The 15,447-nt window shown below is 42.4% G+C and overlaps 1 protein-coding gene across 1 annotated transcript; it reads left to right on the forward strand.

Moving 5' to 3' along the window:
- The first annotated feature begins 18 nt into the window (after window positions 1-18).
- Dp1 (satellite-binding protein 1 Dp1) lies at window positions 19-11,184 on the forward strand. The gene is made up of 13 exons (XM_088270669.1): window positions 19-175; window positions 2,277-2,545; window positions 2,662-2,877; window positions 5,325-5,531; window positions 5,668-5,883; window positions 5,966-6,280; window positions 6,363-6,546; window positions 6,623-7,567; window positions 7,648-8,225; window positions 8,945-9,091; window positions 9,162-9,437; window positions 9,526-9,744; window positions 9,825-11,184. Exons 2-13 carry the CDS (start codon window positions 2,327-2,329, stop codon window positions 10,065-10,067), a joined length of 3,765 nt encoding a protein of 1,254 aa, XP_088126795.1. The 5' UTR covers window positions 19-175; window positions 2,277-2,326; the 3' UTR covers window positions 10,068-11,184.
- The last annotated feature ends 4,263 nt before the right edge of the window (window positions 11,185-15,447 follow it).

Below are 15,447 nucleotides of genomic sequence, written 5' to 3' on the forward strand. Positions count from 1 at the left end.
TTTGCGTTATCTAAGCCATTTGTCTTGGGTATCGCATGTCGTGTGGCGTGTTTTTCGCTGTTCTTCGAGATTTCATGAAATTATAAACATTTAATTTTGAACATATTCATATATAACGTAAAACTGGAGCTAACACGTCTAACGACATCGGCCTGATCTTCTGAATTACAGTACAGTAAGTGTTTTTATATTCTAATGTGGGTGAATGGACTCCACGTCAAATCAGTCTGCTGGAATAGGTGACACGTAGGCTAGAGCGTATAAACTGAAAGGCGAACTTACTTCACCGAATTATTTTGGATAAACGCTATGCTTTAGTAATTTAAATAAATTTCGGTAATATCAGGACTAGAGTCATTCATATTCCGCCGTATGGTTTACCATATGTTTTGGTTTAATTATTTATAACATTTTTATCGGACTCCGTATCCGTGAAAATTGATAATGAATTTGAGAATGTACACGCGGACAACTAATGTCAATTCACGCCAAAGTCTAAACCGATCATTTCTTTCTATTTCGTAATTTAAAACGTTACCATATTTTTTTGCACGACAGTCGAATATTTATAAGTGTGTTATTTTTTTAGAGGGTTGCTTATCAAATTCTTAAACAAAAACACGTGTGCATATAATTCTTAAGTCAATGTCGAGATCAAGATGATACTTATAACTTTATGTTGCCTTAATTGCACAAAAAAACTTCAATAACTTTGATGGTTAGTCATTAAAATGAATGTCCATTCCCGCATTTATTTCGGGTGTCTTATTTTCCAGTTAGTTATCGCAGAACTTAGATTTACTTTTTAAATGACAACGTACACTGTATATTCTATACATTTGTTATATCGAGCCCTTCTTGACTAAATTTCAAAAGTCTAACTTGTGGAGATTTTTCCCAAACATATTAAGAGTTATAAATAATATGAAAAATAAAGAAGTCTTTTGTCGCCACTTTTGTAATGCGGACAATATTTTTTATTTGATAAATACTACTGCAAAATAATATAGCAAAAAATAATGATTTATCCAATGAGATATTTTTTTTTAAATTGTAGGGGGAGATAAAAAGACTTTTCTCTTTAAATATAAGTTTGTAGTTTTTTTATTTATTATTATTATTTAGAATCCTTGACAACCTTTCCAACTATAACATAGCCAAAAAATTGTTTTATTTTTGTGATATTGAACAGTTGCGTGTGTACCAGAATGATTTCAGTAACACCTTTTTGAAAAAAATTACACTTTAAAGAAAAAATTAGGTTATACCAGAAAAAATGTATTATAGTTATACAAGCTAGTTTCAGTATGGGTATACAACCCGAGTGCCCCAGCCATTACTGGTAGTTACCGTTTGCTGCTTCTCGTTCTTTCTCACTTTCTTTAAAAAATGGCAGTATTGTCCTTCACCCTCAACCCCTTTACTTCTGTCGCTGTATTCCCTTTAAAATATTCCAACAATCCGGAGCACGGAACCTTACATTCTTATAATTAATGATGCGGTGTCTTATGCACCACCTAGATCCAAATATGGGTCAAAGAAAATAAGGGATACACTCTTAAAGTTTTCAGTAACTGATGCTTCAAAAATGAATTTGAAAGACGACTACTACTTTTATTATGTATGCCATAAAATCCTTATGACTACTCAAATGGTGATGTGTAATAAGGTGTAAGTTTTTTGACATAAATTGGATATGCCCTGAAATGACTTGGTATCATGTTTACCATGATACTAAGTCATGCAATCGTAAAGCAAATTTACAAATATTTAACTGTTTAATCAGTTTTATCTATCCTTAACAGACAGTAAATTAAGCTACACTGGCATCGCGAGTCCAAGAAATTAATTCTTAAAAACTCACGCTTAACACATGGCATACAAATAGCACTCTAACCGTACTCGCTATTCTCCATTTCCTACCTACTACTACTTCTCTGTTTCCTTTCCTACATAACTGTAATTTTTATTTTAACATAAAATGATTATATAGTAGAAATCACAGGAAAGTAAAAAAATTGCTTCTTGTAATTAATTAGGATAACACTGCATCAATGTGATGCAGTGCCTTATGCACCTTTAGGTGTGGACAAAGGGTAGAAGAAAAGTTGCCCAGGCAACTGTGAAACCTCATTGCTTGAGGAATGGCAACATTTTTATACACTCTTACCATCTGTAAGAACGCCATTTTACATTATGACTCCTAAGATATTTAATGCTGTTTTTGAAAACAGGTGTTTGGGGATTTTTTTTATCTTGTTGATTTGTTTTGTCAGTGGTACTGTAACGACTTGGCGCGAACAAGGACAATCTCCGGAAAGGAAAGATGAACCAGCCACCGCTGGAAGACGCGCTGTTGATGGGCGAAGTGGGGATGGCGGGGACTATGGACGAGGGCGGCGCGGAGGAGGAGCTGTCGGCGCCCCCGCCCGCCACCTACACCTACGACGACCTGTTCCCCGCACTGCCCATGTCCCCCACAATCCCGCCGCCTGTCAAGGCCAACAATGACAACATGCGCGTCGGCTCCTCTAGTGTCACGCAGGTAATGCATCCTATTCTCCCAGTCCCGCCTGCGGACCAGAGGGTTCTCGCGGAAGCTTTGCGGTTTATTCCTTACAACTTAGGAGGGTTAGTGTGTTAATGTGGTTTTGTATTCAGGTGTTTATGGTGCCGTTTGCGGAGCGCAAGCAGGAGCACTCGGACAAGTTCGGCGAGGGCGAGTCGGTGCGCGCGTGCCAGAACATCATGCGCGAGACCTCCGCCTACATCGAGATCTCCAGCAGCCGCGACCAGAGCCTCACCTTCGTGGTCACCGGCAAGAAGTCCGATGTGCTCGAAGCGCGGCGACGTATCCTTGCCAGTTTCCAGACTCAGGTAACTTCCCTCATCTATTTGATACTTAGTATGGGATTTGTCATTTGTTGAGACATGTGTTAATTGTATCAATATTGGAAACCAATTAAAACAACAACAAAAATGCTTACTTAATAACCGGTAAAACCTGTAGAATTTATCAAAATTAAGGTTTTTCTGTAAACTATCAACATACATATTTTTTTAGCTCTTAATATAATATGACTGAGCAAATATAATAATTTAAGACATTCTTCAAAATATATATATTTATTCAGTTGAATATTGATGTATGAGTGATGGAACAATGTTGGCTTGCGATTTTTAGTATTTTTGTATAAACAGATGTTTGAGGTAAATCAGCCGCGTGGAACATTTGGTGGTAATATCAGTCACAAAGCAAATTACACTTTGTGTCGTTTACAACTAATATTTGTTCATTTTATATAATCAGTGGTGATGTGGAACAACTGCTGTATCCAATCAACTGTCATCACGGCATGCAGCACCGTATCGTAATGACACTCTTATAATAGGCACATTCCCACATGGTCAATTTCAGTCCCAGATTTACTTTACCTTTGTTAACTTTTGCCAAAATGTGAAACAGATGGCTCAATTATGTTGCAACTCTAACAAATTTCCTTTTTAATTTATTATTTTATTATTTCAATGAATTATTTAACAAAATAATCGCCATTGTTATTTTGAAGATAATAACGATCCCCGAACAATCGATTGTCTTTTTCTTATCAATTCCCCTGGTTGGTGCCATGGTGCCATGGTGCCATGGTGCCATGGTGCCTCGGGGACTTCATCAGAGCAGCGTAATAATGCAGCGCTGCCTCATTTCTAATTTACCTAAAGACAAAGTGTAACTGTTCAGATGACGTCTGGACGGTCCAGGGTGCCATATCAAATGGTACATTTAACTCTCTCAAATACAAATTGTAGAAAATAAATATATCTAGCATTGAACACAAGTAAAATATCTAATATATTTGTAAGTAAATGTTCATTTTTCAGGAAGGTCTCAAATGAGAACTTTATGTAATGTATAAGGATAACAACTCTTGGAATTTTTTCAAATTCTTGGAATTTTTTCAAATTCTATGTAATAATTTGTCTTTGTCCGCCTCTGTAGTGTAATGGTCAGCACGCTCGGCTACCGTTCTGGAGGTCCCGGGTTCGATTCCCAGGGGGGGTTAAATAAATATAAGTGATTTTTTCACTGTAATATTTATTCAATATTACCCTGGACTGGTACCTGAAGCGGAGGGCTGATCACCTTTCCTTCATGTGTAAACGATCAAGATAACACTGTGTTTATATGATGCAGTGCCCTATGCACCATTGGGGTGCGGATAAGGGTTTTAAAAAAAAATGTAATAATGAGACTTACTTTTACCTAAATAAACTACTTTTCAATTTGAATTTGAATTGTGGCTTTGGAGGGTGTCTGTTATAGTCAAATGTGCAAAATCAGGTTTTATGAATACACATTTAAATCAAAGCAATCTTGGAAATATTGTCAAACTTCAGCTGATCGTTATTGTCAAACTTCAGCTGATCATTATCAATGATTGGCATTCCTAAAACCTATTATCTTAATAATGATTTTCATTTAGTTTAAGACATGGTACCCTGATGACACGCTAATCACTATACTACGGATTATAAACACTTATTAAATTAAATGGAAAAATATTTATTGAATATGGAACTATCCATTTTTCAACCTCCAAGGTGTAGTTAGACACGCGGTAATGTCGTACATGAGGTCTCAAACTTGATTTCTCCTTTGGTTAAATGTTTTATCACTTGAATGTGTTGCTATGGACCAGATTGTTACGTAGGACTGGTCACCTTCTATGCCTTATAACGTGTGGATAATGAACCTTTAGAAATTATGGATCATTTAACCTCTGTATAACTGAGGCTGTGATAAATAACAAAGTTTTATCAATATTCTTAATGGTATACCAACAGTATTATAAGTTTGTAATAATACAAAAGGACAAGTAAACAAAGCCAAGAGTTGAAAAATAGCGGTGATAAAATGGCAACCTAATAATTAAGTACATTCCATGACATACTTCATTATGAATCTGTGATAATTGTTAATTATGGGTATATGTATATTGGTGACACTGCATTAATAATATTGTGTTTTTAAAATTGAATATACAATCGCCGTTATGTTTTAAAGCTTTATTATATAAAATGATATGTATACGTCCGTGGTTCACAAGATATGGAAAGATGGAGGACTATCTTGAACCATAAAAATGAGATTTGTATTCTCAACTTTGCCTTACGGAGTCAAAATGTGGACACGAATACACTGTATTTTACACATGGTATGCCAATTTGCATTGTCACTCGAAGGTGAGTGTACCCTTCCAAAGTGTATTAATTGGTTATGGCTATATGCGCGCAACTCGCTGACTGATTGTCTGTATCGGTAGGCCAGCAAGCAGATTAACATCCCCAAGGAACACCACCGCTGGATCCTGGGGAAGCAAGGCCTCCGCCTCAAGGAGCTGGAGAGGACCACAGCTACCAAGATCAATGTGCCCAGCATCGACTCCAGCAGCGACGTGATCACCATTACGGGCACCAAGGAGGGGATCGAGGTTGCGGAGCACGAGATCCGGGTCACTTCTGACGAACAGGTTGAAAAATTATTATGTACAAGAGTTACTCGAGTCACTCGGCGTGGACCCTGACTTCGAGTTTCTAGGTTCGATCTAATAAGCCCGACTCATTGTACGAGAAGTTTTTTTATTAATTTTAAATTTGGTTTGTCAGTCCCGCAAGGCGTTTGAGCGCATCAGCATCCCTAAGATCTACCACCCGTTCATCCTGGGAGCCAACAGCGAGAATCTGACGGCCATGGCCACGGAGACGGGCGCACGCATCAACGTGCCGCCCGCATCCGTCATGAAGGACGAGATCGTCATCGCCGGCGAGAAGGAGGGCGTCCTCGCCGCCAAGGCCAAGGTGGAAGCCATCTACAAGGAAATGGTAATTATAATTTAATCGTCGAGTGAGGACTCGAGGGAGCACGACGCAATATGAGAAAGTAACTCCGAGGGTGTCTGTTCAGGAAAAGCGCTGCACGGTGGTGAGTGTGGAGGTGCCCAAGTCCCAACACAAGTACGTGATCGGGCACCGCGGCTCCACCATCCAGGAGATCCTCAAGGAGACGGGGGTCTCCATCGAGATGCCGCCGCCCGACTCGGCCACGGGCACCATCAACCTGCGCGGCCCGCACGACAAGCTCGGCCTCGCGCTCTCCAAGGTGTACGAGAAGGCCAACTCCCGCTGCACCTCCAACGTGCTCGCTCCCGCCTGGATCTATAAGTACATCATCGGCAAGAAAGGCGCCAAAATAAAGAAGATCACCCAGGATTACCCAAAAGTATGTATAACTTAGATACGCTACATACTAAATGTAGGCTAAATGGAATATTTTGATAATGAAATGCGAATTGTGTTTATAGGTGCACTTGGAATTCCCAGAAGGAGATGATAAAATTAAGATCGAAGGACCGCCGGAGGAAGTAGAGAAGGCTCAAGCGGAACTCAACGAGGTAGTCAGGAACCTTCAAGAAAGCCTGTCCTACGTGGAGTTCCATCTGGACCAGAAACTTGCCAAGTTCATTGTTGGAAAAGCCGGAGCCAACAGTAAGTACTATAAATTTGTTCTTCTTTTGACTTGTTTCCGCATGTACGCATACTCATATCGGTTTACTGTTTGCAGTCAACCGACTGAAAGACGAGCACCAGGTGGCCATTAACATCGGGGAAAAAATCCGGATAGAAGGGCCCCGCGAAGGGGTCGCAGCCGTGGAAAAGGAACTCAAGGAAAAGATTAGCAAATTGGAAAATGAAAAGGAAAGAGACGTCATCATTGATCACAAGTACTTCAGGAGTTTAATAGGAACCAAAGGAGACAATATTAAAGAAATTAAAGAGCGTTTCAATAACCAGGTGCAAATATTTGTTCCCAACCCGATGGAGAAATGCGATATCGTCAAATTAAAAGGTCCCCAAGAGGAAGTAGATCAGTGCCACAAGTACCTGCTGAAGGTCGTCAAAGACTTGACAGCGTCTTCCTACGTTCAAGAAGTTCCCATCTTCAAGCAACTCCACAAATTTGTTATCGGCAAAGGAGGCGCTAATATCCGCAAGATTCGGGAAGAGACTCAGACCAAGATCGATCTGCCGGCCGAGGGGGACACTAGCGAATCCATCACCGTCACCGGCAAGAAGGAAAACGTAGAGGAGGCCATCAAGATGATCCTCAAGATCAACGACGAACTCCCCAACATGGCCACGGAAGAGATCACCATACCGCCCAAATTCTACAACTCTCTAATCGGCACCCGAGGAAAGCTGGTCCACTCCATCATGGAGGAGTGCGGCGGCGTGCAGATCAAGTTCCCGCAGGCCGACAGCAAGAGCGACAAGGTGACGATACGCGGCCCCGCCGAGGATGTGGAGAAAGCCAAGAAGCAGCTGCTGGAGCTGGCCAACGAGCGACAGCTTTCTTCCTTCTCGTGGGAAGTGCGCGCCAACCCTCAACACCACAAGTTCCTGATCGGCAAGAACGGCTCCAACATCCGCAAGCTCCGAGAACAGACCGGGGCGCGCATCATCTTCCCCCGGGAGAACGATGCGGACAAGGAGGTCATTACCATCATAGGTATGTATTCAGTACGGTACATTTCTTACGTTGGGAGAATATATAATATCAGTTGGCTTGATGATGACGATGGTTTCCAGGGCGGCAGGAAGCGGTGGAGGAGGTGCGCGTGCGGCTGGAGGCGAGCATCCGCGACATCGACAACATCGTGGAGGGCGAGACGGAGGTGCCGGCGCGCCACCACCGGCACTTCGTGGCCAAGCGGGGCGAGGTGCTGGCGCGCATCACGGAGGACTGCGGCGGGGTGCAGATCTCCTTCCCGCGCCACGGCGTGGCTTCGGACCGCGTGGTGCTCAAGGGCGCCAAGGAGTGCATCGCGCTCGCCGTCCAGCGCATCGCCGAGATTGTGGCCGACCTGGAGGCGCAGGTAACAGTGGAGTGCGTGATCCCTCAAGTATACCACCGCAAGGTGATGGGTGCCAAGGGGCTCAAGGTGCAGGCCATCTCGCGCGAGCACGAGGTGCAGATCAAGTTCCCCGAGCGCATGCAGCCTCAAGTCAACGGCGGCACCTTCAACGGGGAGCCGGAGCGCGAAGAGCCCCCGCCCGCCGCCCAGGAGGAAGCTCCGCTGGACGGGGCCCCGCCCGCCTGCGACATCATCCGCATCTTTGGGCGCCAAGAGAACTGTGTCGCTGCCAAGCAAGCGCTGCTCGACCAGGTAAACTCCGCCTTACAACCGCTAATCTTTTCTAGCATCGGTAACAAACGGGACTATTGACTTAAAATCCAACTTCAAACATACAAAGTAAAACTTGTGTATACCCTGATAAACTCCTTTATTGCCGTTTTGTTGTGTATGCAAACTTTTGTTGTGTATGCAAAAATGTACAAAACTGACATTTAACCCTTTTTTTAACTGTCTACTAATTAGTTTGTCATCAAAGGAACGAGTAAAATCCATAGAAATTGTCAAAATATTGAAGACAAAAAATTAGTAGAATTTGACATAATATTTTTCTGTAATTTGATAGATTTTACCACAGAGCCTTTCCCGACACAATATTGTACACTTTGTTTGGATGGTCAAAATCAATTTTGTAACAAAAATGCAACAGTGGCACCTCCCAGAAAGATGTGTTGCTGAAAAGAGAAAAAGAAACAGATCCCCACATACATTTTTGTGTTCTCAATTTGGCTTCCCTTATTCTTAGCGGACTCCAGTTGAAAATGGAACTCGTTAACAGACCTGTCTCGAAATATTTATTACCCTTATATGTATACATTTATATCAATTTTTGCATAGTCAAAATCATTTTTGTATCACTAATAGTGATAGTAGCATACCCGCCGACTCTACAGATAAGATTATCAAAGTGTATTATAATGTGTACAAACTGTATGAAACGCACATAAGCCATAAGTTGTATATTTGGTTAGGTTCCGATCACCGTGGAAGTGGAGATGCCACACGACATGCATCGTCTGTTCATGGGAGCGCGAGGGCGCGACGTGCGCGAATTCCAGGAGAGGTACGAAGTGCACGTCGTGGTGCCGCCGCCCGACCTCAAGTCCGACATCCTCAAGGTATGCGCATATCTATCAGTCCACAGTAGGACCACACAGGCTCAACACTCTACGCAATGCCCTATTCCAGGTCACGGGTGCGCCCGCCAACGTGGAGCAAGCCAAGATCGCTCTGGAAGAGAAGAAACTCAAGGCCTACGAGCTGAAGATGGAAGTGGATCCGGAGTACCATCCCATAGTCATAGGGAAAGGGGGTTCCGTCATTAACAAGATCCGCAACGCTCACGACGTCCAGATCAACCTTCCAAAGAAGGGAGATCCCGAGGAGGGCATCATCACCATCCAGGGCATGGAGAAGGACGCCCTCGCCGCACGAGACGATATTCTCAAGATTGTCGGCGATCTGGTGAGCTATTACAGAGGCTTTATTTATTTGTTTGTCGATATATCGAGGTTTCCTATGGATAACGTTATTGTGCGCTCTCTCGTTACAGAATAACATGATCAAGGAGGAGATCAGGATAGATTCTCGAGTGCACTCGCGACTCATCGGCTCCCGCGGCCGTAACATCCGCCGAATCATGGACGAACACAAGGTGGACATCCGCTTCCCCCGCAAGACCGGCGACACCGACCTCATCACCATCATCGGGGCGCGCGCCGAGGACGTGGAGGAGGCACGCATCACTCTGGAGAACCTGCAGGAGGAATACGTGAGTACACGACACGCGTCGCGCGACTGATCCGCAACGCGCGCGCACTCCGCCCGCTCACCTCTTCTTTCCCCTTCCAGATGCAGGACGTGATGGAGGTGGAGATGAGGAGCAGCTACCGCAAGCCGGGCGCGGCTCAGGAGGCCGAGAGCGAGGGGGCCACGGCCGGCGCCGCAGGGAAGGCGGACGCGGCCGGGTTCGTGGTGCCAGCCGCACCGTGGGACCGCCCCACGCCGGACACCAACTCCACTACGGACTTCCCCTCCTTCGGGCCGCCGCCGGGCGCCGCGGCCCCGGTAGCCGCGTGGGGCCCGCGCCGCTAGCGCTTGCCCTCGCGCGCTGTCCCTCCGCCCCGCTCCGAAGCGGGTACACTCGTTAACATTATCATGTAAAGTATTGCACCCGATTCCTTGGGGAAGAAATCATTTTGTCAAACGCAAATCTCTCCCTAATTATTGTTAAAGATATTATTCCATAAGTCCACATATCGGAGTAACCGTGGCGTGTTGACACGGCGCGTTGTGAGCGGCACCCGCGGGAGTTCCGTACGATTATGTCTGCGTGGGGAAAGCTATAAGGAAACATATTTTTTGTCAATGTAAATAAAATAAGTTTAAAACTAGATATAGGGGTACATATACATATACATAAATCAAATGTCTCTAAGGAAATATACTTTCTTAATGATATATTTTATAAAATAACGAATAGCCGCTTGTTAAAAGTGAAAGATGAGCTACGACGGTCTCGGTTTGGGTCGCATTTCCTCTCGCATAATACAGTCCGTAAGTTGCCAGCATAATGATTATCGCAGCGGAAACTCCGACTGGCCTAGTAAACTCTATCCTCGGTTTTGCGGCTGACACTGTTTAATGAAATGCACGCCTTTCTAAATATGTATACTCAGATTTTGTTTATATATATTTATATGTAAAAATGGTAAAAGTATTTGTTATTTCGGCTGGCAATAAGAATTGATGTGCTCGAAGGCTGTCGGTTTAACTGTCGCGGCGGTTAGAAACAATTGTGCCTTTATGCTTTTGCTTTTATATAATTGTTGTGCAGATACTGTTGGTATTATTTAAGATAAATGAAGCGTGTTTCCATATTGTGGGCTGTCGGTGCAGACCTGCGCTGAAGCGGCGAAGGGTGTTGCCAGTTGGCGCGTGGAGCACAATACTAGTATTCCTCTCTCTACTCTGTTAGCAACTAACACTCGTAGTGCCAAACTTCTCACCATCGTACAATATCAACTCGTTATTGGCAATCATTCATCTGACTGATATTGAATTGGATGTAAACTAAAGATGTTTTGTAATTACTTTTGATAAGGATTGACATGTATGTACATAATGTTAACTCTGCCGTACTGGAGATGATGCTACCATTATTCCTCGAGGATGTCAAAATGGATATTATATATATATATATTCCACAAAACCATGTTCTTTTATTTCCAACCCGTTTCCTCAGGTCACTTATGCTAAAGGTTAATAAATAAATTATCACTTTCAAAACAATAATGAGTTCCAATTACACGTAAACTTACATTTTCAAAACAATACATAAAATAAAGGTTATATATAAAATGATGTAAAACTTGAACCTATCCATTCAAATGCAAATACACCAAAGATAATTCATGATATATTGCACTGGTAGGTACGGATATAAATTATTTTTGGAAATGTTGCCATACAATCGTGGACTATAAAAGCCCGAGAATAAATGCCTTCAAGATGTGGTATCGGAAACGTATGCTCCAAGATTCTATGGACTGCGAAAATTCCAAATATTTCCATTTTGAAAGAGCAAAATGTAGATGAGAGACTTTCCTCTATCTGATACAAGGCCTTCAGTTTTTCAGACACATCGTCAGAATAAATTATAACCTTTTTTAAAAAGGATAATCCTGCAAAACCTGCTAAAGAGGCTTGTCTGCAGGTAGGACAGTAAGGGTAGGGAAGGTAAAAATGAAAAATATATCACAAACACCCAGACGAATTGAAGATAAATCTTTCTTGAATTCATTTTGCAATTGGCATAAATCGAACCAGGGGCTTCAGTTTCACAGTCGAGCGTCTACCCAACTTCGCCATGGCGCCTGTCTTGAAAAGTTGGCCATTGGAGGGGTCACAGCTAGTAGAAGAGGAAGATCAACTAGCAGATAATGGCAAGTTCACGGGGTTGGAGACAACTATACTAAATATTTTAAAGACAAAGAGAAAGTCCTAATAACTTAATATCATGACGCCATCAATATAGATTTTGTTTTAAGTAGGTGTAAAAATCACCTGCCTCCGTGGTGTAATGGTTAGCGTGTTTAGCTACCGAGCTGGAGGTCCCGGGTTTGATTCCCGGGGGGGGGGGGGGGTTGAAAATAAATATTAGTGATTTTACACTATAATATTTATTTCAAATTACCTTGGACTGGTCCCTGAAGCGCAGGAGTGATCACCTTGCCTTCATGAAAGTAGCAATTAAGATAACACTATGTCAATACGATGCAGTGCCCTATGCGCCATTGGGTGCGGATAAGAGTTAGAAGAAGAAGTAAAAACCTGAATGTTTTCACTTTATGCATTTAAATAAACCTACTCTGATAATGTAATGCATTCCCGGCTATACTGCTACTTAAACGTGGTGGATATAATAATAATAAATTCAGATAATTTATGTAATGCCATTTTCACAAAAATATTACCTCAAGGTGCCTATTATGTTAGAATGGAATAGGTATTGTCAAAAATATTGCATTAGAACAATTATGCACATACAAAAATATTAATATATTTATTTAAGTTTTTTTTTAAATAACTATTCGCCTTATGTATAAAGATGATATATTGTCACTTAAGTCAGATAGGTTGAAAAATTTCAACAAACTAATCGGGTAATATTGATTCTTCGGCAGATTCAGTTAGGTATACAATCTGTCGGGAAGAAGTGACGGAGTCATGGTACTCGCCGTCCGTAGACTCCTGGCAGAAGAAGAGCTCGGGGGAGCCGGAGCCTCCCTCGGCGGCAGCAGCCAGTAGCACCTCCAGGTTGTTCTTTGCGCGCCCGACCTTTTCCGAGGGCTCGTCTTGAATGATGATGATCCGGTGAGACTCCTCCCCTTCCTCCCCCCCTCCCTCGCTCAGGAAATAACAGTTGTCGCCCGTCGTCACCCACGCCACGGAGGGTTCCTCCGAGAAATCGGCGGGAAATACGTCCGAGTCCACTCCTCGGCCGGAATCCAAAATCACCATATCGGACGTGACGGAGCTGCGCAACGGTTCTCCGGATAGTTGTATCATTTTACGTAGTTGAGTTTGCTTAGCGTCGGGATTTTTCCTCTTCCTCGTGATTCTTTTTATCTTGGATCTGTCGATGGGCGGAGAGTAGCCGACGGGCAGCAAGCCGAGCTCGGCCGTGTCGAACGGGTCGGGCTGCGGCAGCGAGAGTAAGTTGCGAGTGAACAGCTTGCGCAGCGGCTCGGTCCGCGCTCGCCACGCGCTCGGCTCCGCGAACACCCGCGACGCGGTCCACTCGAGGTCCCGCATCGCCCGCCGCGTGCCGGGCATGCTCAGCATCGGCCCCACGGTGTCCGACACGTCCGAGAGTTGTCTCTTGAACAAGGCGGGCGGAATCATGATGATCTTGTCGATGGTCCCGCAGCAGCGCGATCCGGCCTCGGTACCGGAGTAGATGGAATAGTCCTCGTAGCTCGAGGCGGCCCGTTTGAATCTACTTAACATATTGGTATAACAGGTAGATAGAGTCTGTCTAGATTTGTGCGAGGTGAACCTTTTCTGACTTGACAATGCTCGCGAAGACACTCGATGTACGGGCGACGTTATCTCGTCATCCGGAGATATCTTGACGTATCCTGTTTCTTGAGTGTTTTGAATAACTTGGCAAACTTCTTGATTGGTTTCTGATCCGGCATCCGCTACGAATGTTTCGCAGCCGAGGAACGATTCGATGCATGTTTCGGCGAGCGGAGTCATCACTATTTGCCCGTCTTCCAAACAAGGTACGAGAATCTGCGACTCAGTATCTATCGTGGAATGTAATAGCTTATTAGAATTGTTAGCATCCGCAAATTGCGCTGCCGGGGATATATCTATATCTTCGTCACTATTTTGCTCCTGAACGACCTGTATATCATAAGCCTCTAATCCATTTGATATTGTTTCGTAGTTTGAAAACAATTGATTTTGACCAGAAGCCAAAATAACTTTGTTTAAAAATCTAGAATCGAGTAGAATTACGTTTCCTTCCATTATTGTAGAGTGTATTCAGAATTTTATTCAGCGTAGCTTAATTTCAATTTGCTTTTACATTAGAATACTTTCATAAATTACAAGATCCAGAAATTTGTAAATAATTAAGTATATTTTCGTAAAGATAGATCGCAATTTTCCTTTTAAAGTGGAGGGTTTTTATTTCACCGTGTAACAAGTACATTTTTGAAAAGAAAATTCACGAAAACTTTTCAAATCACCATGGTTTATGTTATTTTTGACCGATCCTGTCATTACTCACTATTTAGTGTCAACCAAATGTCAACAATCTTGTTATTTTCTATGACTACTTTAGGTTAGTAGTCATAGACAAAAGAACTTGGTTAGTATCTACTTAATATTTTTTTCCTTATTTATTTTTTTACAAAAATGTTAATAAAATTAGTATATAACCACTCACCGAGATTTTTACGTCTACCGGTTTCGAGACGTAGCCGTCTCTTCGTCAGGACAATCACTAACACAGCATGCAAACAATACTACCCTTCACCACCTTAGCACCATTTTGAGTGTGTAAATGGTTCTATGGTGGTGAAGGGTAGTATTGTTTGCATGCTGTGTTAGTGATTTTCCTGACGAAAAGACGGGTACGTCTCGAAACCGGTAGACGTAAAAATCTCGGTGAGTGGTTATATACTAATTTTATTAACATTTTTGTAAAAAAATAAATAAGGAAAAATGACTAACCACAAAGTAAATGCTTTAAATATTAATATAATTGAGAATATTTTTTTGTTTGTTTGTAACCTTTCTCGTACAGATCATCCAAAAATTACACATGCTTCGAAGAGGGGTACCAAAAAAGCGGCCATCCAATATTGATCAATATCCAATCGAATCGGAATAATCTCATTGTCTCTTTATAACAATAGTTTAAGTGGCGCCATTTTCGTTAAATACTACCTAAAGAGTGCTTATATAGATATGGATTATGATGTGAAAATGATGATGGATAAAAAAAAAATAAAGAAAAACGTCGTCAATCGAGTCTGAAGGGGGGAAAGTGGATCCGCCGTATTATTGCGCCTTCTCGGTCTTCTTGAGCTGGAGCATCGCCAAGATGTTGGGCAGGACGCCTAGTTTACACCACAAATTCCGGCAGGAATACAAATTGTTTTATATTTTGCCCTGTGTTAGGTTTGTTTAATTTTTTAACTTTCTTATCTGTGTTTTGTTAACCTCAATCCCATATCCTAAAATGAGAGATGGAAATTACTCATTGGCCATATTATATATACTGACTTATGTGTGTAACATGTTTTTAAATGTAGGAAGCGATGCCAGATGGCGTTAAAAAAGAAGGGGAAGAAAATACGGTTTTTTTCAATTGAAGTGGATGGAATTATATGATGAAGATATATTTATTTTAGTTCACAATAATAAAAGTTAATTATTTATTGTAAGGACTATACTA

This window comes from Brachycentrus maculatus, unplaced genomic scaffold (genome assembly GCF_059751285.1).
Source record: "Brachycentrus maculatus isolate JH-2025_06_01 unplaced genomic scaffold, ASM5975128v1 h1tg000388l, whole genome shotgun sequence".
NCBI lineage: Eukaryota > Metazoa > Arthropoda > Insecta > Trichoptera > Brachycentridae > Brachycentrus > Brachycentrus maculatus.